A 21,917-nucleotide genomic window follows, 5' to 3' on the forward strand; every position below is an offset into this window, starting at 1 on the left:
TGTAGTTGGGCAAGTTCAGTATAGCTGCACTTTGTTGCGTTTTACTGAAGATGAAGATATGTAACTCTCTCCGTGACAGATGCATATACATACTGAATTGTATCAGTTATCCAGGTAATAACCTTTCAGTTGGTAACTGTCTATCCTTAAGACATTTCAACTAACCTGTCCATATCCAAGGAGAACTGCAGCCAGAATTGTTACGAAAAGTCGAAAAAGATTATAGGTTAGTCAGGTTGGCAGGGTCTTTTGTTTCACCATCTAATTCAGCCATACAGTTTTTAAATACATTACCCTTCTGTAAGAACAAGTTTCTACTCACTGAAATGTCTTGACTTTCTCCATCTAATCTCCTAATGTAGCCACTGAAGTTAAAACTTTGCTCCTTCTCTTGACTCGAGGAATTGGGAATAATTGCTGAAGGAGGAGATTTAGGCATTTTGGAAATTGGAAATAGTTCAAGAAGTATAATGCTAGGTTCCTAGTAGAATTAATCCAGTTTTGTATTATTTGAAACTTGAATGGTGTATATACAATGTACAGCAAGGTTTATATTTTGTTATGTTTTGTCAGAAAAGCTTAGAAAGACAAAGAAGTTACACTCTACCAGACATGTTAGCAACCTAAGTAAAACTAATATAGCATACTGAGTGTTGTGCGAGTCTATGGTTGGCTACCACTTGAATTTAATGTTAGTCTTCGGTTTTATTATTATTAAAATTCCCTGCAGAGCTTAATTACAAAAACATTCAGAAAATTAAACTATGTTGATTATTGGAACATCATTGTAAAAAAAAAAAAAAAAAAATGCAGGGAATCCAGTACTGTTTAGTTGTTAGGCTCATCTAATGAGGAGTGAAACAGCAAAGGGTTTTAGCTGAAAATTAAAGTGACAGGGGTGACTGCAACATTCAACATGGTCGTAAGTTTCTGAAAAATAAAGATTAACACCTTTTTAAAGTGAAAAGCGTTTACGATACAGGGTGAACCTTGTGTACAATTACTGTACTGAACCAACTGTAACAGTTATTGTAAGGTGTTTTCTCGATTGACAAAGTAAATAACACTGATCAAAATGAAAGTTTGTGTGTGGAGACATTTTGTCATTCTTAGGTGTAAATATTATGAGAGAAAGGAGAATTGTGAAAGTTACCATCATAAGATCAGACAGAATTTTCTATTTACTTCTAAGATCAGCTGTTTTTGGAAAAGAGGAAATGGACGCCTAATCATAACAACCTCGCTTAAGCTGTTGTCAATCAGTTTCAAACTAATGTTTCCCAAAATGTGTCCATGCAAAAAAATGCCATGAAAGTGATGAAAGAAAAGAGGCGTTTTTGGGAAAATGTTCATAATTGCAGAAAACATTATTAGAAATATTAAAAAGGAAAATCTTGCTCCCCCAGTTTTTTATTTATGCTGTAGTTAGTCCTGTATGAGACTGAGGTCAGATTTGACTTTTTCATTTACGTCATTTGTGTTCAAAGGGTGATGGAGCTTTGATACCAAGGACATATTTCACACCTGTATACCCTTTTAAAAATAGAATGTATCAGCCTACACATTCAAATGTACGTAGAGAACAGACTGTCCTTGTGTGCTTCCTCTCAAACCTACTTTTTATTTATTTATTTATTTATTTTTTTTTTTTTTTTTTTATCTAAAGTTGAGTCTGTTTATAAGTTGGTCACGTAATTAACTGCTCTTTTCATCTTGAACCGTGTGATGGAAGGTTGCTCCCCTCTTGGTGCCGCAGGTAATTTTTATTTTCCGCCTCTTCCAGTCAGTCTAGTTCTGCTGTTCGTTTCCGTTTTCTGTTGAGACTCACAACCCTTCCACACAGCTGTCACTCTTAATAATTAGTGTGCTAGTAACAGCCTACTCATTCTTTGACTTTGGTTTTTTGTGTTTTTCATTTTTGTGTGACTGTCTTAGCCTACTGTTTTAAATACTAAATGGTAACAACTTGACAGCTTAGATATACTCTACTACTATCCTGTATTTGATTTTTCTTTTTGGGCTTTCATTACTTTTTCTCATAATTAGTGGGATATGTTTTGAAAACTTTGCATATTGATGTTGGATTAATACATCTATGTCCAGTTCTAAACAGTATTCCCTACTGGAACATGGTTCTGCTTAGTGTACTTCACACACTGCTGTATTGGTTTTATTATTAACCTTGATACACTGCATTATGATGTTAGTGAAAGAATGGTGATCATAAATAAATGATAAATGTGGTACCTTACTTTTGCTATGATGCTCAGCCTTCAGCCACTACAAAACTCTTCAAAATGTGAGGCAAATCTTTTTGAGTAAAGTATACATAATTCACAGAGGCAGAGAGCAGGAGTTTAGTGGTAAGACTCTCATGTTGGTATTGAATGGAACAGAATGCCCATCTTATGGATTGTAGGGTAAGGTTCTTGCTCTGATTATCATATAATCAACATATACAGTATTTGTATTAGTATAAGAATGAAAATCGCAAAGAAAGGATTGGTGTGTGTGTGAGTGCGAGTGCACGTGTATGTTTAATTAGTGTTTGTATGTGTGTATGTATGTTTTGTGTTGTGTTGGCTGGTGGTGGGAGTGTGATGGCAGCGTGGTGGCAGCATGGGTTTTGGCGGGGCTGTACTGTGTTCACGTGTCTTCCTCTCACCCTCACGTAGGAAGAGAAGCGGGCAGGTATGCCTCGGTACCAGCAGGCTCCCCGAGTCTCTCCCCAGAGGGCTCGGGCTCCAGCCCCGGCTCCACCTCCGCAGCGCGTGGAGTCTCCACCCGTGAGTACTGCACCTTCACATCTCTCTCAACTTGTGCCTGCCTGCCTGGACCATTTCTACCCACCGGCGATGTGTCTAGACACACAGGTGCAACCCGCCTCTACTGTGTCATTGCCAGACCTGGATTATTCTAATTGCAATAGGATCAAGCACTTCAGTACTACTGTCAGTCAAGAACAACAACATTTTTGAAATTCTAATACAAAATTAGCTTGTGAGGGCTGTATAAGACATCATGCGTTATCTGTTTTCAGGAGGAGCGCCGTATGAAGATGGCGAGGTACAGCCAGGCCAGCGCTGCAGCAGCAGCCATGGCTATGGGTGGGATGGTGACCCACCATCCAGCAGTACGCCAAGCTCACCCAGGAGTGGTGGTAGAGGCCCAGCCTATAGTGTCCACTATAGGCCCCAGCATGGTGACAACCATGTCCCAAGCCATGGTTCCCACTGGCCATGTTGCGTTACCTGTAACCATACCTGCCATAATGCGGCCAAGCATGCAGCCAATAATGACGCAGCCAATGGTTTCAGCTGCTGTGCCTGCCCTTCCTGCAGTGCCTGCGGGTATGCCCCCCCTCCCCATTGGAGGTATGAGACCACCCATAGGTATACCACAAGGTAAGTACTCTTCCAATAATTCCCCCTCCCCCTTCATGTCCCTGTCTTTAGGTAAGTGAATGAAATTTTCACCAGGTAGGCAGTCTTCTATATAAAGCCTACATACAGCTATTTCTCTAGATGCAGTATTGAAACCTCACAATCGATTTGCTATGCAGTACAGTAACTTGGTATACACTCTACAGCAAGATATATTTCCAAGTCTTGACCTCTTTTCATTGGTAATTATTTGTGTATAAGTTCATAGAAAGTATGCTGCTATCTAAGAATTCCTGTATTTGAAGTATCATGCTTAAAGATTCTATATTCCTTCATTTTACTGTAGTTTTCATTCTCATTAATAGTGTCATTGGTTGATCACTAGCTTTCTCATACCTGAATTTGCAATCAGATTTTTTTTAAAGTTGATTTCTGCTGAGAGGAGTGAGGTCATTTGTTGTTTGACACTGATGTTTCTGTTCATTACTATTTAGACGATAGTGGGTGAAAGCAATTTCGTGGGTCACTTGTACAGTTAGCTGTGTACATTAGGATGATTGTTTTGAATGGATTATATTGATCTGGACTGGAACTTCACAGCATAGTTTATGAGCAGTACAGAAATGAGGCTCTTAACCCGAGTTTCTGGTCATGCCTTATTGACGTGGTTATTAAATTGCTCATTTAGAAAACCAGGTATCCTGATATTTCAAGTTTGTGAAGGTTCATTACATTTTGAAAAAGAGATAGAGATGAACTCCTCATTCAGGCTGGCATTTAATTTAAGACTTGGGGCCTGAACTATTTTCTGGTAATGTGTGCACACTTGGGCATGCTTGTTTGTGAATGTGTGGGGTTACATTTTGCATGTAGTGTTGACTAATATAGGCTGTAAAGATGGGATGATTATAACATGTAAACAATGCACATGAATTAATTCTGGCACAGTATATAGTTTTTCTTTTGAGAGATCTTAACTATACAGTATTACTTTACAAGCTTTTTTTTTTTTCCTTGTAGTTTCCCATTTAAGAATTTCACAATTTGTCCAAGTATAATGAACTGTAATTTGCTCCTTCAACCCTCTCTCATTTAAGTAGTGCAGATATTTCTTAACTGCATAGGCAAACTTGTAGATATTTTCAGCTAGGCTACTCGAAGTTTACAACAATGGATCTGGTCAAATTCTGTCTAGCGTCTTTTTATTTTTTCCATTTGAAGCCAAGAAAACTTGACCTAGGATGAGAAAGTATTTATTCTTTTTATCTCAGCGTACGATTGATGGCACATCACGTAGCTTTGTGGCTTAGTAGTATTTCGGTCTGCGTTCCTAACACACAGAAAAGTAGGGAGTTTTACCTAACACACAGAAAAGTTAGAAATGGAGTTTTACCAAGCCCTTTGTTGCCACTTTCAGACTGTCATTATGTATAGGTTAGATGTATTTCTGGTGATTTTCATTTTAGATTTACAATTTGAAATTGCTAAGTAACCAATTGGTTCTTACTACGTAAAATACAGTATAAGTAGATGGCCAGTTAGAAATGACAGTTGAAGTCTCTCTCTCTCTCTCTCTCTCTCTCTCTCTCTCTCTCTCTCTCTCTCTCTCTCTCTCTCTCTCTCTCTCTCTCTCTCTCTCTCTCTCTCTCTCTCTCTCTCAACCCCCTTATCATAAGTATGGAAAGTATGGATACAACTGTTCCCTGAATGTTACAGGTTCATTCAGTTTTTTGTCTGTCAGACAAAAAACATCCAATCATCATCAAGGGAGATGGATATGGCTCAGACATGTCCTTCACACAACCCATGGGAGAATAGTCTGTGGTAGTGTGAGCGGGGTGCCTTTGGACACAAAGATTTGGAAAACCAGACCTGCTTGGATTAGAATGATTAGGAGGGAGGCTATAGATGATTGGAGATATGCAGAAGACAAAGCACAGGAAAGACTTGAAGGGGAGATTTCTTAGATGCCCATTTATGTCAGGTGGTTTTGAAAGCGATGATGATGATGATGATGACAGTGAGTTGTGGGACATTTTGAAGACTATATTGTTGGTATTCTAACTTTTTTATCATCAGAAGTCAGAGCTCCAAAACATCAGAGAAGTTTATGAACTTGTGTATTTCCATTCTTGGGCATTCCCTTGTCCCTAAACATCAGAACAGGTCATGAAGAAACTATTTTATGACAAAAGTTTTGTCTCTCCCCCCCCCCCTCCCATTAATCCTTCAGCAAATGCCATCTTTACAGCCCCAAGAATCTTGCTGCTTCACATACAGTCGAAATGAAGAGTGATGTCAGTTATTCCTTTTGAGAATCCAGATGGCATGAGTATGACTACCTTATTTTGACACAAGGAAAGATTGGCAAACCTGTAAACATTCAGAACATGAATATGGAGCAGGCATATATATGTATGGTAAGGGGTTGTATGAAAAAGCTGCTTTAAAAGTGTTAAAGAGATGATAAAAGTAGTGCTAGTGGGCCCTTACCATAAAAGTGGCTGCAGTGCAAGGTATGGCAAGGCCTGACTTTTGACACAGAGTACCGTGCTGGAGCTCGTGTCAATATATTTCATTCTTCTTGTTTTCGTAGGGGTCAGTTTTAAAACAGACTGGATAGCAGGACAAAATGCAGTCTAATCACCCGTAGAATATTTATAACTTAGAAAAGGAATACACATTTCATATGTAGAGATTGCTCTTGTAGTGTTATAGGTGGTGATAAGTCACTTATTTATTGTGCAGAACCAGCAGTTTTGTCAGTTACGTGCACAGGTAAGCAAATACTTTTGGCAGTGGCCCTTTAAATCAGGATGCTTTGAGCTCAGCCCTAAAGAATCAGATGTTTGACCCTAAAGGAAGGATATTGGGCTTATCCATAGGGAAGTGGCAGACATCTCATGTAGCACTGATTTTATATTCAGAGCACATTTTTTTTTTTTATTACAGTCACCGGAAAGAATTTTCCAGTAGATACTATTTCTCACAATACTAGGTAGATGTTATGTATGCAGGTGTGAATTATTGTGAACCAGTTTTCTGCCAGTAGTGTAGAACTAGAGGCTGTGTCAGAAATAAGAAAGGTGGCTGTAATTATGTTTCTCTCTCTCTCTCTCTCTCTCTCTCTCTCTCTCTCTCTCTCTCTCTCTCTCTCTCTCTCTCTCTCTCTCTCTCTCTCTCTCTCTCTCTCTCTCTCTCACTTATGGTAAATTTGTAGGTTTTTGAGTGTGCTTAATAAACTAAGGATGTTTACCAATGCCCTCATAAAACTTGTTAGTGCCTTTTTATTTAGGTTAAGAGAGCTTATCTAAGAAAATATACCGATACACTGTCTTGTCGCAACGTAGCGTGCATCAGTACTCCATGTGCATGCATACATGTCTGTGTATGTATCAGTCTTTGATGCATAGTAGTTTGGGCCAAGGGGTTTCAGTTCTGTTTCAAATGCAAATCACGTTGGCATTAACGAAGTCTCAAGCGGTCAGGGGTCGCATAGCTGTGACCAGTGAGTCTGAGGGTGCAATTACCATTTCTTGGCAAGTTGTGGATCAACAGTCTGCCCAGTTTCTTCATTTTAGGTTGCCAGGACTTGATAAGAAAACCTCGAGACAGGTTGGCCTCAGCTATGAGAAGTGGTTTATGATTATTCTGAAGCACATGATGGGGTTAGTTAATCCCATGCACTGACTTCTGTTGTCCTTTTAATTTGTAATACCTAGTATTGTTGTCACTGTCATTTGCAAAAATATCTTTGCAAATTGACTTTATGTCACTGTCAAGTTTTCATTAATACCATGTTGCTGTGGAATTCAGACCTTATTGCATTTTTGTTTGTGATACAGTGTAGCTTTTTTTTGTTTATCAAGGCTGTCAAAGAAAATATAGTTCATTGACCTAGTGTTTTGTCTCATTTATTTTGGTAAGCATTGGTGATCTTTCTATGTTGAGGTATTTAAAAAAGCGATTTGGGTTTTCCAAGTTACATTTAAGTTGGTCACTGATGATTTAAGACCAGAATTGGTCCACTTCACCATTGGATGGAAATTGTCATGACGGGGTTGGGGGTTTGTTTTGATCTGTTCTCTGAATAGTTAAGGTAACATGGTTTCATGTGTTTGCTGGCGTAAGGGGATGCTCATACCTGTTGGTTTGTCGTCCTCCTGCTTATGGAGAGCTTTGCCACCGCTCTTCGGTAATCATTGAAACTGTTGCCCGAGTTATTTTGAGGATTAGTTCATGATGAATACCAGGAATTTATGATAACCATCTACATTCAATGAGGAGGGAGAAATAGGGTATTCCTGTCTTTTCTTGTTACAGAAATGTTTTGTGAAATTATTAGAGAAATCCTTTTCATTTTTTATTACCCAACATGGTGGGTAGAAAGATCATGATTCGCTATAAATAATTTGATGAACATTCAGTACTCATGTATGAAGACCAGAAAATGTTGAATTCCGTAATGTTTAGTGACAGTAAGGTAAGAGAGTTCTCCTTTAGCATGACTATTCATGGAAACGAGCAGTGGACTTCTGAAGATTAGTAAAACTTTTGCAGGGAACAGTTATTCTAAAAATTAGCTTTGGCACGGCTGTTGTCAGGAGATTTAATGATAATAGTGTGTAAATGATTGATAGGAATAAAAGTATGCACCCTTCTCTTGAGCCTCAAAAATATTTGACTTATCAACTTTGAAAGTATGTGTGATGACTGATCTTTTTCATGGGTCAATCTAGACTCTTCTTTGGTCTGGCATAATCTGCATAATTTTGATGATTGATTTTATACAGTTGTGTCATCACAGGCCTTGCATTTTTTTATGAAATGTATTTGTTTTTGTTGTATTAATGCAATTGTTTGCAATATAACTAAAGTTCTTTTTCTATACAACAGCAGACAGAAAGCAAATAAGTTGTAGTTCAGAGTATGTATCAGTTTTCATGAAGGTAAAGCAGAAGTGATTAGTGATCCAGACGGGAAATCATTACTCTAGGAGAAATAGAATACTGCTTAGAAATGATGTATTTTATGTGCTTTTTAATTTACTCATTTTCTAGTATGGATTTGTAAAGTATTGTAAATTTCTCACAAGTAGTCAGAGTGTTTTTGGTGCCATGTGTTCTGAATTGTACTGTATTTTAAGCTGGTTATGGCATACCGAATTCCAGAAGGAATGGCGCATGGAGGTAACATTACTCCCTCTTCAGATAGCTCACTTGATTGACCAACACTTGATAAAAGACCCTACCCCAGAACACACTTCTTACTGTACCTCTGTTCTCCGATTCGCTTCCACCCCTCTCCTAACAGTTGTTTCATAGTGCAACGGCAAGGTTTTCCTCCTGTTACACCTTTAAAACGTCCTTTGCTTTCAATTTCTCTTTCAGCGCTGAAGGACCTCTTAGGTCCCTGTGCTTGACCTTTGGCCTAAATTTTATAAACCAATTCCAAGTCCTGAATGCTGAACAGAGTATGATATTTAACACAATTGTCAACTTTTCATAAACTAATCCATGAAAGAAATTTTGTCATTCTTAAACTTCTCAGTTGGTAAAATGTGGATTCTTTTGTTTTTTTCAATAAGGTATAGTACATTTATTCACAAGAATTTCTCCAATTTTATGGGCGTTTGATGAGAGATAGTCACCACAGTTGATTTATATGCTACTTGGTAATGATGTGAAGTTTGTGGTACTATCTTTGGTTCACCACCTTTGTTGTGTCAAGTGCTTTGAGTAACTGAAGTGTTTTTGGGTGATAAAGAAGTTGTGTGAGTGGACTGGCAGTGATCTTTCTTGCTAATAATTGTAGTACATCAGTATCACTGGCTCTATATTTGAATGAACTACACATGAAGTAGTTCACGGAGGAATGTGTACTTAGTATTGTCAGTTCTCAAATGTTAGTAATCATTAATCATTTAGTTCTCTCTCTCTCTCTCATGTCTCTCGAGATTTCTCTCTCTCTCTCTCTCTCTCTCTCTCTCTCTCTCTCTCTCTCTCTCTCTCTCTCTCTCTCTCTCTCTCTCTCTCTCTCTCTCTCTCTCTCTCTCTCTCAACTTCATTTAGTACCGAGGATCCTTTTATCTTACCAACCCAAATATTTGGATGGCTCAGTGGTGTTATGGTGTAGAGGAAGACTTTGTTACAAGAATATTTTCTGTCGCATATTACAAAGTATTCTTTTATTCAGTTTATTCCCTTCTAGTTGACACTCAGACATTTAATAAAGGGCACTGTATTCTAGAAAGCCGTTTGGAATTGTTTTTCAGTGTAATTCTTGGTCAAAGTATTTTTTATCCATCATTGAATATTGTAATCTCTGTCAACCCCCAACTTTACATACATTAGTTGCAGATATGGGACAAACTCAGGAGCAGTAGAGAAAGTGAGTCTCATTTTCTCTTAAAATAAATAGGAAAGGCAGGACTTTGTTTATATGTAATTTCTAAAGCTCTGGTTTTATGATTTCTAAAGCTCACTGGTTAGCAACTACAGGCTTCAGTAGCATGAAGCGATTGAATTTGGCACAGAGTAGCTTTTAGCTCTTAGTCCCATTAGTCTGCTTTTGTATCTTCAGACAGCTTTTAAATGTTACTTAAAGCCATGTGCATTTATGGTTGAATGTAAATTTTCCCCAAATAGGTTTGATGCTGCTCTGCCTTATGGTGAGATGGAAGAATAATGATTCATGGAGTTGAAAAGTTCCACAGAGAAACATAGTTCATTCATTTTTATTTCAAGATTCAAATTTTGAGGTCTTTGTATTTGCTTTTATTTTGTGTGTTATTTAAACTGTAAAATAGAATTTATGCATCAGTTTCTTGTGAAGTCAAGAGAATGATAATGGAATTGTATTTTGCTCATGGCAGATTTATCATAGAGGTTCTGAAGTAGTATATATGTAGTGAAATAGGTATGTAGAGGTAGTATGTTTGGAGAATTGGATGTTCATAACATGTAATGGAAGTTCTGGTGTGTGGAAGGTTCAAGACTATAGAGTGCCAAAATAATTGTGCTAATGAGGTACTATTAATGAACAAGAGTGAATAGACTGACAGTATTTTAGAGTAGTGGTTTCTGCCGCAGTTGTGTCTACTTATCATTCTGCTGTTCCCTAACCATTGCTGTAAATAGTCATGAATGTATGGTATTTTCTGTTTTTCCATTTTTAAATATTATCTGGTCTCTCTTGATAGATTTTATCACCACTGACTTTCTTCCATCCACAGCTTAAGTAGAAATTGTCTCATGCACAGTTGTAAAGACATTTCCCTAGGTGTTGTGATGCCAGTTTTAGTAGCTATAATCAATCAGTCAGTTAGTGCTTGTGCATATGGTTTGGTTGCGACAGCAAGTAAATATTGACGGTTGACTTGCATTTGAGATGGCAGCTGCAATATACCTCAATATGTGTTCACATCTAGTTTTCTAGTTTTTCATTTGCTATAGATGATTAACCATTTTCCATACAGGTTGTTGGCAAATCTTGAAAAAAAAAAAAAAAAATATGGAATATGAATTTTCATTAAATGCACAAGTAATGCATTGCTCAGTGTTGAATGATTAGTAAGGTAATGGAGCATTTAGCTTAGTTTAAAAAGGTTGTAGAAATATTGCATTTTTTGGTGCCAGGGGAACTAACTGCAGGTTGTAAATATATTCAGAAACTACTATCTGGTGAGGTTTTGTCTAAAGCAGGTTGAATTAAATATATTCAGTGGGGAAACTCGGACAGAAGAACCACTGTCTTGTTGTCACATTTCTGAATTTGTTTCCACACCACAAATAATGAGGCTTCAAAAATTTTTGTCATTTAAGACTGTTTTAATAACAAAAACAACCAAATATGGTAAGTCATGTTTGGGTTGACAACACTGTTGGGTTTGAAATGTCATTTCCGATGCTTTTGAAATGGAGAGTTGGCTCACTGAAAAGTGGGGTGGAGAAAAAGGTTAGAACCCTGGTCTAAAGGGTGTTTACACATTTTCTCTTTGACTCACAAGGTAGTTTCACTAAACTCATTGCTCAAAGGAAATTGAAAACCACAAACGAACTGAGTCAGTATTGCAAGAGAAAGTATCCTTTATGGTTTCCAGATTAATATGGTGGTGGTCTAGATTTCAGCAGTGTGCTCTGCAGCAGGGAGTTATCAGGCTGATTAAAGAATGCTTGTCAGGTCATGATTAAATTGGGTGTTAAACCAATTGTTTCTAAAGTTTTAATTCTTTTCGGAACCTTTAATGATCATTTGTTCACTAATTTTGACAAAGGAAAATGATTAGGTTTCATCATCTTGTTGAGGGGACTATTTACTAGGACCTCCTTACGTAAACTCACTCTCTCTCTCTGCTCTGAATATTGATGTACTAGATTACATCCCTTTGGTGTCTTCCCACGTAGCTACCCGTGGGGTTAAACTACTTTCATTTCTTGGTTTCTTGTAAATCATCATAAACGATAAACGTAGTCAGCATTTTGTGGGATAGATGTGAAATGAGTTCTCTCCACTCTTATGCCTTGTGAACTTCCTGCCTGAACCCCCATCAGTCTAGGTGTCCATTTTTCCACTTTTCCCTTAATTTTTTACACCTTCCTATAGGTCTTTCTCTTGGCCTTTCCATATGTGCTGGCAGTCCCCCGATTATCAGTGAGGGTTCCTCTCCCAACTGTGTGATGGTGACCAAAAATTGGCGATAACAGTACCGATCCCCGATTATTAGTGCCGAAAATCCAGTTATCGTCATTGCTAGACAAGTGCAATAAAACCAGATCGCCGAAAACCGAGGCCACCAATAACCTGGGACTGCCTGTACTGCTTTTCTGAGCAACTATTCCTCTGCCCCACTTGTCATTTTTAAGCCACTTCATTCTTTGAGAGCTCTCACTTTTCCAGCCTCTGGATACCAAATATCTACCAGGTTTTCATATTGACCTTCCCATGATCATACTCCACCAAATTCATTCTCTCTCTCTCTCTCTCTCTCTCTCTCTCTCTCTCTCTCTCTCTCTCTCTCTCTCTCTCTCTCTCTCTCTCTCTCTCTCTCTCTTCATAGGTCTTTAATTATTCATCGTAAGGTTGTTTTCTCAACCACTTGCACATTTTTCACAGAAGCCTAATTTTTGGTCACCTAAAGTTGTCGCTCCCTCGAAATAGAATTTCTGTCTATAATAGTCGTCCAATTTTTTTTTCTTTCTTTTTTTTTTTTTCCGAAGAACAAATTGTTTTTGTTGGAATTTCCCACACTGGTTTGTAGATGTTTCTTAGGTTATTAGGCAAGTCTTTTCAGTGAATTTTTTTAGTCATCTTGTCATTGTAGCTTTTGAAGTAATTTGAAACCAACAGCATGTTGAGACAATAATTTATGCCCTCTACACCTGTAACATCATGTAAGTAGTATCTAGAGCCACACCTGGTTTGTCCTGCCTGGGGCTGAATTCAAGGTCAAGTTAGTAGTTCTTCTTATTATTATTCTTGGTGTTGTCTTTTGACTTCACATTTCTTCTGTCTTCCTCTGTTCCCTTTTTAGTAGCACAGTAATTTAGGAAATTTGTTTCCAGACTCTCATAACACAAAGTGCCCTGCATTCCCTCATTTTATATATAAATACAACCGTACTGTTGTTTCCTGTTCCGTTTGCTCTGTTGTCTGCCTTGTCAATATTATTAGTGCCAAATTTAAGTCTGTTTTGTGATTAATGGACATTAGATAAGGTTTGATTCTACATTTATTTATGCTTCCAACTGTGAGTTGCTGACCATAGGGTCCATCTCTAGTTTTGCGATGACCTTGAAATGGATACCCAAGTTTTAGCACTTTGTAAAAGATAAATGTTTTGCATGCATGCTACAGGTTAATCTTTATCAGGCATTCTTTTTTTTTTTTTTTTCTATTTTGATTTATTTTTTCAGTATTTTTAAGGGTAACTAGAAAGAGGGACCATTGTAAGGCTGTTATAACATTTTTATCCAATGAATTTTTTTTCCATTTTCTTCCTCCTACTCCAGATGTGATGAGCTTAGTTTTCCATTTTCAAGTGTTCTCATCAGAGGAAAGTACGGTGGATTGTCATATTTCAGACTTGAGATCTCACTTTGTTCCTTCCATAGAATTTGTTGTAGTTTTGTTCCATGTATGTGCTTGACCATTGGTGTTTTAAACACGACACGTCTGAAGGTGTTGTTTGACGAGCAAAGTTACCGTAGTTGGTAGATATTTTACATTTTCCAGTATGAGTTTTTCGTCTTGATCTTTTGCATGAGTTAAAAACATTGGGCTTCTAGTTAATGATATTGATCGATTATGCAATGTAATATTTTTTTATTACTTGTAACGACGTTACCGTCAACATACCAATATGTAAAGGTACTGGATCGAGTAACCGTTGTTCTTGATTTTGTTGTGCATGTAATGACAATGTGTGCATGTGGGTGATTTTTTTTTCCACTTAAGTTTAGTAAAGCTTATGCCTCATACATCTGGAAATGTATTACTCTGAAGTAAATTACTTTAATTTACTGTTTTTCTATTTTGCTTTTTATTTACTAAAACACTGCCCTTTACCATGCAAGGTAGGGATTTATGAATGTTCATTTAATATTGTTGCACTTGTATATGTGTTTACATTGTTTAGAATTGCTTTTTGGGGGTTTGGGAGGACCAGGGGATGTGTTGGTGATGCCTGTTGGTGTTATGGGACAGGGTGGTGTTTACTGATGCAGTGAGTTTTGGAAAGACTGCATTGGTCGCTTGATTTGCTGAACGCAGCTGAGTTTTTGTAGCGTTGAATTGCTTGTTCTTATGCAGCTTTTAAAATAAAAGTCCGAAAGCTTTTATGTAGTACTTATAATTTGACATAAATTATAGAATAATTTTCCCAATGGAAGCTGGGTTAGATTGAAAACAGTATTTCCGCCAACATTCCTAAATTTAAGTCTGGTTACAGGAATACATATCAGGGTTTTAACCTTGAAGTAATAAACAAAAATACTAATGAGACTGCTCTCTAATCCCAGTTAATACTTTTGATATGTAAAGTGTCTTAGTCAGCTGTATGATTGATAGAGAAAAACCCGACGATCATTTTCATTTTTCATCCATTATGTAAGAAAAATCCAGTTCTCCTTAACGTTACACAGACGTGTGCAGTGTAGAATACACACAGACAAGCACCGGATCTTGTGCTTTGTTTTTAAAATTAGTTTTGTAATCATGGCTAATTTTTTTCTAACAACTTACATTTTACATGCGGCAATCTTGAAACCTTTATGAATGCATAGACTCTGTGCATAATGTTTTAATCGTGATGGTGGTAACCCAGTAAGGGAAGATGAGTACAGTATATGGACACCAACCGTAAATCAAACTAATCTTTGTTTTTAAAGTTCTGAATAAAGTAAGTCCATTTCGATAAGGTTTCACTGCTGCATGTGTTTTTTCAGTAACGAACATTTCATAGTTCAGTAGGTCACATTGTTTTGAGAGGTTAGTAGACACTTGATTTAATGTCTGGAATGTTATTTAAATTGAAACGTATCTATAAATTCTTCCTTTAATTGCGATGACGTTTTGACTCAAAATTTCTCCTTTAACCTTGCAGAGAACTTAAGTTATAATTATGTAGTGTTGCTGTGCATTTATTAAGCATGTGAAGTGCTGCTAGGACGAACCAGCTTTTACAAGCAAGGGTAAAACTGGAAATATTGACTAGCAGCTTGACATTTTCTCATTTGTTTTATTTATTATTTTTTTTTTTTCCTTTTTCCTCCTTGATACTGTAGTCAAATATTTTGGTAGCCTGTTGTGTGTTAAGAGGACTGTATGGATAGGTACTTTCTTTTCATAATAGGAAGCTGGGTGACATTATTTTGGGAAAGGATAAGAAATAACACCTGGGGTTTATCTGATTTGAAATGAATATTGTTTAAAGCCCCCTAAAGGGCTTTAGAGGAACTCTCCTGTCTGTTAACTCAAAACAAATTTTAGTGGGCTTGTATTGGGACAGATTGAATCATACTCTGTCAATTCCTGAAATGCTGAAGTAGTTGAGGTTTATGTTCGTGTTGATTACCGCAAGGTTAGTTTGTGTTATACGTTTCATCTAAGAGTTAAATCTCAGTGAATTACTCACTGCAAAATGTAACCCAGTACAGTACATAAATCAGCAGACCAGTTTCCTCGTGACCAGAAACTGTTGCCTAGTAGTAGGGTTCCTTTACCAATACTTTACCAGTAGAAAGGGTTTTTATATTTATTTATTTTTGGAATACCATAATTATGACCTAAAATTGTCTTCTTGGACACAGGTGCCATTTGAGTTATCGTCACTGTCCTATATCTTACATACTCTGTGCTTGACTTCTTTAAATCTTTTTAGTGTTGTTTGCATAACTATGTTTGTAAACCTGACATCACTTTCAAAAGTGTCCTTAATCCCTTTTATTCATCAAAAGGCCACAACCCAAAGGAACTTTTAATTCACAGTGCTGTCTTTACTTCAGTTACTGTAGATATCTGACTATCCACCTCTTAGTTTATTATACATTCTTATGCTTCAGAAATAGGAAGGGACTTGTTGAATTGCCAGTGGTATATAAAGAGACAGCCCCTTTTTAGGGACGTCACCTTTCTTTATGGTTATGGTAGTTGTGGACGCAGTTTACATTACACCACAGTTTACTGTTACATTGGATTACATCACAGTTTACTATCTTCTGTAGGCTACTGTCTCATTTTTTGAGTTCATTGCCCTATAGTGCATGCCCCTTTAGTATGTCCATTGCATTTTAGTGAATGGAGTTTTTTCTTTTTCTGATTTTATGATAGGATATTCATCTGTCGTTATCACAAGTTACTGTTTAGCATCATGCATATTGTTGCTGGTGGAACTTCTTGGCTAATTTTACCTTCTGACCTTCAAGTTACATTTTTGTATTATGTACCTACACTAGGGGGTTTTGGGGGGGGTGGCATTCTCATGTCATTGATAGAATGTTCACTCCAGAGAAACCTGCTAGGTCTGCTTTATTCCATGTAGTTGTTTAACCATTACATTTCAAGTACATTATGTTCAAATGGAGAACCTTCAGATCTTTATGAAATGTCCTTTTTCAAACTGTTTTTTTTTGTCTTTAAGAAAGATGGATCTTAGTTTCCTATGTGGTGTGTTACATGAACCCTCTAATCATAATTAGCTTTTACTGTTTGAAACAGACCTTGTCACTCTGATTTTAATAAGAAGGTCTACTGCACATGCCTGGCTCATACTCCTGTAGCTCTGAATTGCAAGCCTTTTCCCATGCAGGTTTTGATGATGTGTAAAACTTGCAATATGTATTTTGGCATCCATGATTTCTTTTAACTATTCATGTGTCAGGCATCACCTCCCTGTATCCATTCATTAAGATTTGAGATGTCTTCATTATTCATTGATGTAGAAGCTCTTCTTGTGCTGGTTGGCTCCTTTTCCAGCCAAGCCTTCCTGTTTGATTGCAGATCTGCTGCATAGTTGGTTGCATGTGAAGATTCTGCTCTGAGAATTTTACCCAGTGTAGAGAGTTGGGGCCTGGATTTACTGGTTTTGATGGTTTGCCTCTTTTACTACGTGATGTACCCTTTTGCCTCGGGATGGTGCTAAGAGAACTTGAGGTAGTCTGCAATGGATGATGGCCTAGCTTTATCATCTCATTTTTTTCTCAGATTTCATGTTCTTTTTGCTGTCCTCCCAGCTTCACTGCCTTTCCCTTGTGCTTTGGCTCCTTTTCCAGCCAAGCCTTCCTGTTTGATTGCAGATCTGCTGCATAGTTGGTTGCATGTGAAGATTCTGCCTGAGAATTTTACCCAGTGTGAGTTGGGGCCTGGACTGGTTTTATGGATGGTTTGTACTCACGTGTACCCTTCTGAAGATCTGCCTTGCTAAGGCCTTGCAGGCCTCCGGGATGGTGCTAAGAGAACTTGAGGTAGTCTGCAATGGATGATGGTCTAGTTTTATCATCTCATTTTTCCCTTCTCAGATTTCATGTTCTTGAAGGCAAATCCCTTCGCTGTCCTCCCAGCTTCACTGCCTTTCCCTTGTGTGCATCAGTCTCTTCATCCTCATGTGCTCCCACCACAGCATTTTTAAATGATTAATGGTAGGACTTTGAGGATAAGTTAAAAGGCCTGACTTCAAAGGATTTAAGAATCTGGGATCCTTTCAGCTTGCAACCTTTGTTTTCTGTTTTCTTCACCACTGCTCTCTCATTTGTCAGGGCGTGTGCTCACCCTTTATTGTAGTCAACTGACACCTTTTTATATACCTCTTCTGGCGAGGATGATGGTGCTAGACACTTGATCCTTCAGCAGATTGCTTAGGAGTTAGTAGAGATCATTATGAAATTGATGTACATGGTTTCCTTGTTACTTTTGGCCCGGGAACATATGCTTAACAGGACTGGCCGTCCAGCTTTGGGGAAATTTCTTCACTCTTGCCTTGCATCTGACAGTGGTGCATGACTCATGCTACGCTGGACCTAAGGGTTCCATGCTCTCTCTCTCTCTCTCTCTCTCTCTCTCTCTCTCTCTCTCTCTCTCTCTCTCTCTCTCTCTCTCTCTCTCTCTCTCTCTCTCAGACCTATGCCCCAAGTCTGCTTACTGCCCCCCAGGTGGTCACAGGAACCTGTGTGCGTATACTTACGGCATCATTCTCTGAGACTTTCTGCAGTTACTAGTACATCTTTGGTCTTTGCTTCTTGTGGGAGATACCACTGTAGCTGCTGAAGGAATGACTTTCCATATTTCTGGTATTATTAAGGGTTATATCTTCCATTGTATCTGTTACTTGATGAAGCTTTGATTTCATAGGTCATGTGATCCACTGTCCATAATTGACAAGGATTAGGCTTTTTTTTTCACATAGGTTTATTACTCTAAATTGTAGTTTTGGCTAATTGTGATCAAATGCTTTATTTTAACAATCTGTGTCTATACAGTATATCTTAACATTTTTACAGACTGACTTGCCTTCTTTGAACCTTTCAAATGTTTGACTTGGTCCGTTTCACACAGAGTAAAGGCTAATTGTGATTGATGAGTTTATATGAAAACATGTTTTATTGTAATTTTTTTTTATGTACTCTGGATTAAATGGAAAAGGTTTTTGTTGAGAAGGATTATTTTACTGCACAAATTTAGTGGCTTTGCAAACCAAAGATTGTAGATTTTGTTGAGGGGTGCATTTACACGTGGTGGATTCTCATTTTGACTTCCATTGCATTTCATCTACAATTCTTGTAGTTTCGCTGGTAGTATATCAACAGTTAGTCATGTATAACACAGGACATGTGGTGAAAGAAAGTATTAAATCTTTGAAAACTGCCAGCTTGTGAACTTTGCCCATGCACAAAGGAAAATCCTATGATTGTTAGTGTCATCGTAATTAGTGAACCTGTCTTATTTTTGTTACTTTGACTGTGCTTATAGTCTCTCTCTCTCTCTCTCTCTCTCTCTCTCTCTCTCTCTCTCTCTCTCTCTCTCTCTCTCTCTCTCTCTCTCTCTCTCTCTCTCTCTCTCATAACCTTGTACATGATGCCTTGACTGGTCATTTGTTTCACAGATAATCCTTGTTGTTATAAGCATTCTGTTCTGTTTTGATGTAGTTAATGTTTTGTGTTTGATCTACTCCTAAGTAGTTTACAACACCATTGACCAGTGACCATGCAATCTTTGATTTCTGCTTAAATAGTTTTTGGGTATTGTAGGAATGCACTTCTGTGGGCTTTATCTTACTGTGATTTATGTAAAGAAAAGGTTATCCTGTATGTGTGTATGAAGAGTTTGTATGTATTTTCATTCATGTGTATGCAATGTGTATAAATGAGCAGTGTATATACATTGTGTAAATATATCTGTGCATGTATTGATATACATACATATTCTGTACGTACACGGATAGGCAGACAGGCCTGCAGTGTGTGTGACTCAAGTATATTGTCAGACTAGTGATGGTTTTTCATCTTGTTAGGTAGTTGTACGAACATAATCAGGAATTATTCTTCTCAGCTTGAATAAGTACGGTGTCCTCCACCAATCTCTCGTATACCAGCTTGGATATAAGCAATTTTCAAGTTTAGTATTTTTTTTTTATTTTTTCTTTGTTGTTCCTGTTGATGGTGGCCATAGTTTGACCTTCTATCATTTGAATCACCTTGGAACGTGGTCGTGCTCGTGAAGTATGGCTCTTATTGTACTCTTGCTTAAATGTTAAATGTAGTTGAATGGCAGTGGCCTTAGAATACATTTCTTTTTAGAAGTATGGATTTTCTTAATAGATAAAATAGTTCATAGAGTTGTGCTCCCATCTTGAGTGTTGGAAGGTCTGTCTGGGAGTGGGCCATCAGCCATGGTTTTTGGAAAGTGTAGAGAATGACTGAGTTTGAGTGAAACAGACAGTTGAAGTAACACTATGAAGTTGTTTGTTGAGAGTTATATATGAATGACAAGTTAATGATCATATTATTATTATATCTTTTCTTTTTTTTTAATAAGCTAGCCTAGGCTCGGGCCCCTACCTCCTCGTTCGGGGGGATCATGGGACAAGTAAGTGTTTTATATTTTGTTGTTGTTCTTAAGATTAAGAATAGAGGGGGGAATTTAGACCAAGTAATTCTGAATAATGATTTTGAGTGGGTTGGGGATAGAATCCTAATAATGATTTCCTGATACTGACTTCAAGTACTGTAAAGGAATTTGAGATTATATTATTCACTGGAAGATGGGGTTTGATGCTTCTGCAGGTGGTTGTCATCTTGTTAAAAGTAAGAAACTTGACAGTTAAGGGGGAGAGAAATGGTTCTAGACATCTCCTGAAGACTAAATAAATGATGATTCAGAGCATTGTCATAGTTATGCAAGAAGGAAGAATTTTTAGATGCTTAGGATGTCACTTATTTTTAATTGGCTGTTGAATATTAGCATTAATTTTTGGACTATAATCCCCACAATGAATCGGGAAGCTTTACCATATAACAAATATTTAAAATTAGTTTGTTGTGAATTTAAAAGTAGTTGTAACCCATTTTTAGTCAAAATATGAGTTAATTAAATGTAAAGTGTAAGGAAAGAACATGCAGGTAAATGCACGAGTTTACCAAGAGGAAAAACAGATACAATTTTTGCCTTGTAAGGAAAGTATAGATACCATTATTGTTAATATATTCATATTTTTGTTATAACCATAAATATGATTTCACAACATTTTCACGACATTGATTGACACGTGCATATATCATGATAGACGTCTATTAGTTGCTCAATGCTCTACATTTCATGCATGCAAAAGTTTATCGCCATCATTTGCTTTGATTCCTCACTTGTCACCATCATTTCATTTATTTAAATTTTAGAGAAGTTTTTTTGTTTCTATAAGATAGCGTAAAGCAAGGTACGTCTGTCGTGGATGTTCAAGAAAAAAAAAAAAAAAGCAACTTCCTCAAAATATAAGGGCCTATTTAGCTGTGCACAGCCCCCCTCCCTTTATTATTTATTATTATTTGGTACATCTTCAACAATAGTTTGTCACCTTTGATGTGATATTTGGGGTTTAATTATAGTTGTTGGACCTGTATGTCAAAAGTCAACCAAATTATAATGAATTCCTTGCCAGACTGCTTTCAAGTATACTGTTCATTGTATATATTCTATTTTTATTAATGTGTGCTTTAATCACATTGAATCCCAGAAGTTCACATCAAAAGGAGTAATTTTTTGTCCTATAGGAGAAATTTAAAGGCATTTATAAGCAAAACTTTCAAGTAACTACCCGTAGGTGTTGCCTTTTGACGCAACATGGTCACGAGAATTTTGGATTTCTGTACTTGGGAAGGGCATTAGGTTCAAACTAATTTCCTGTGAATTGTAAGAGAAGATGAATGAATGTAATTGCTCATAGTCACTGTTAATAGGATGATGCTGTTCTGGAGTACAGTGATCGCTCAGGTCAGAATGTCACAAGATTAGGTGGTAGCTGTTGCACAACCATCTGACTATTTTTTTATTATAACAGGTAACATTACCAGTTAAATATAATATTAACTTTTTTTTTTTGTATTAGGGTATGCATTACCATAAGTAGTAGACTGATGAGACCAGGATTTTGTAATATCAGTGTATACACACTGCCATTTGGTTGTTCCTTAAAACTTCCATGATAGCAGGTGGTAATTTTTGTAGCTACCCTGATCAGTATTTCTCTACTTTTATGTAGATTTTACAAGCAAGTTGAAGGTAAACAAATTTTTATATCCTTTCACTTGAAACATATTTTCTCTGTAAGACAAACATTGCTGAAAATTGAGTAACAAAAAATACGCAGCCAGATTTTGTTACAAGAATAATTTCAGCTGTTTTCAGTTTCACGTAACCATTGTAACCGAGATGTTAGGTAGTTTTTTAGTTTGCTGAATAAAAAAAGAGGAAAATAAAACTAGTACATTAGGTGAAGTTGGCCCAAAAAATTTAGAAAAGTTAGTTGCATAAGTCGAGATATTGTTCTAC

At 37.1% G+C, this 21,917-nt stretch overlaps 1 protein-coding gene across 14 annotated transcripts in view; it reads left to right on the forward strand.

Moving 5' to 3' along the window:
- Nucleotides 1-21,917, forward strand: part of LOC136851486 (BUB3-interacting and GLEBS motif-containing protein ZNF207-like) — a 46,976-nt gene that overhangs the window by 13,684 nt on the left and 11,375 nt on the right. For 2 of the 14 annotated variants that reach the window (XM_067125597.1, XM_067125604.1), the window contains exons 6-8: nt 2,676-2,873; nt 3,041-3,404; nt 19,911-19,961. In XM_067125597.1, the coding sequence (XP_066981698.1) occupies nt 2,676-2,873; nt 3,041-3,404; nt 19,911-19,961 (613 nt within the window). Of the gene's footprint in view, nt 1-2,675; nt 2,952-3,040; nt 3,405-19,910; nt 19,962-21,917 lie in introns of all 14 variants that reach the window. The other 12 variants (XM_067125603.1, XM_067125608.1, XM_067125601.1 and 9 more) reach the window with 11 other exon arrangements.

The sequence above is a fragment of the Macrobrachium rosenbergii genome, chromosome 23 (assembly GCF_040412425.1).
Source record: "Macrobrachium rosenbergii isolate ZJJX-2024 chromosome 23, ASM4041242v1, whole genome shotgun sequence".
Taxonomy (NCBI): Eukaryota; Metazoa; Arthropoda; class Malacostraca; order Decapoda; family Palaemonidae; genus Macrobrachium; species Macrobrachium rosenbergii.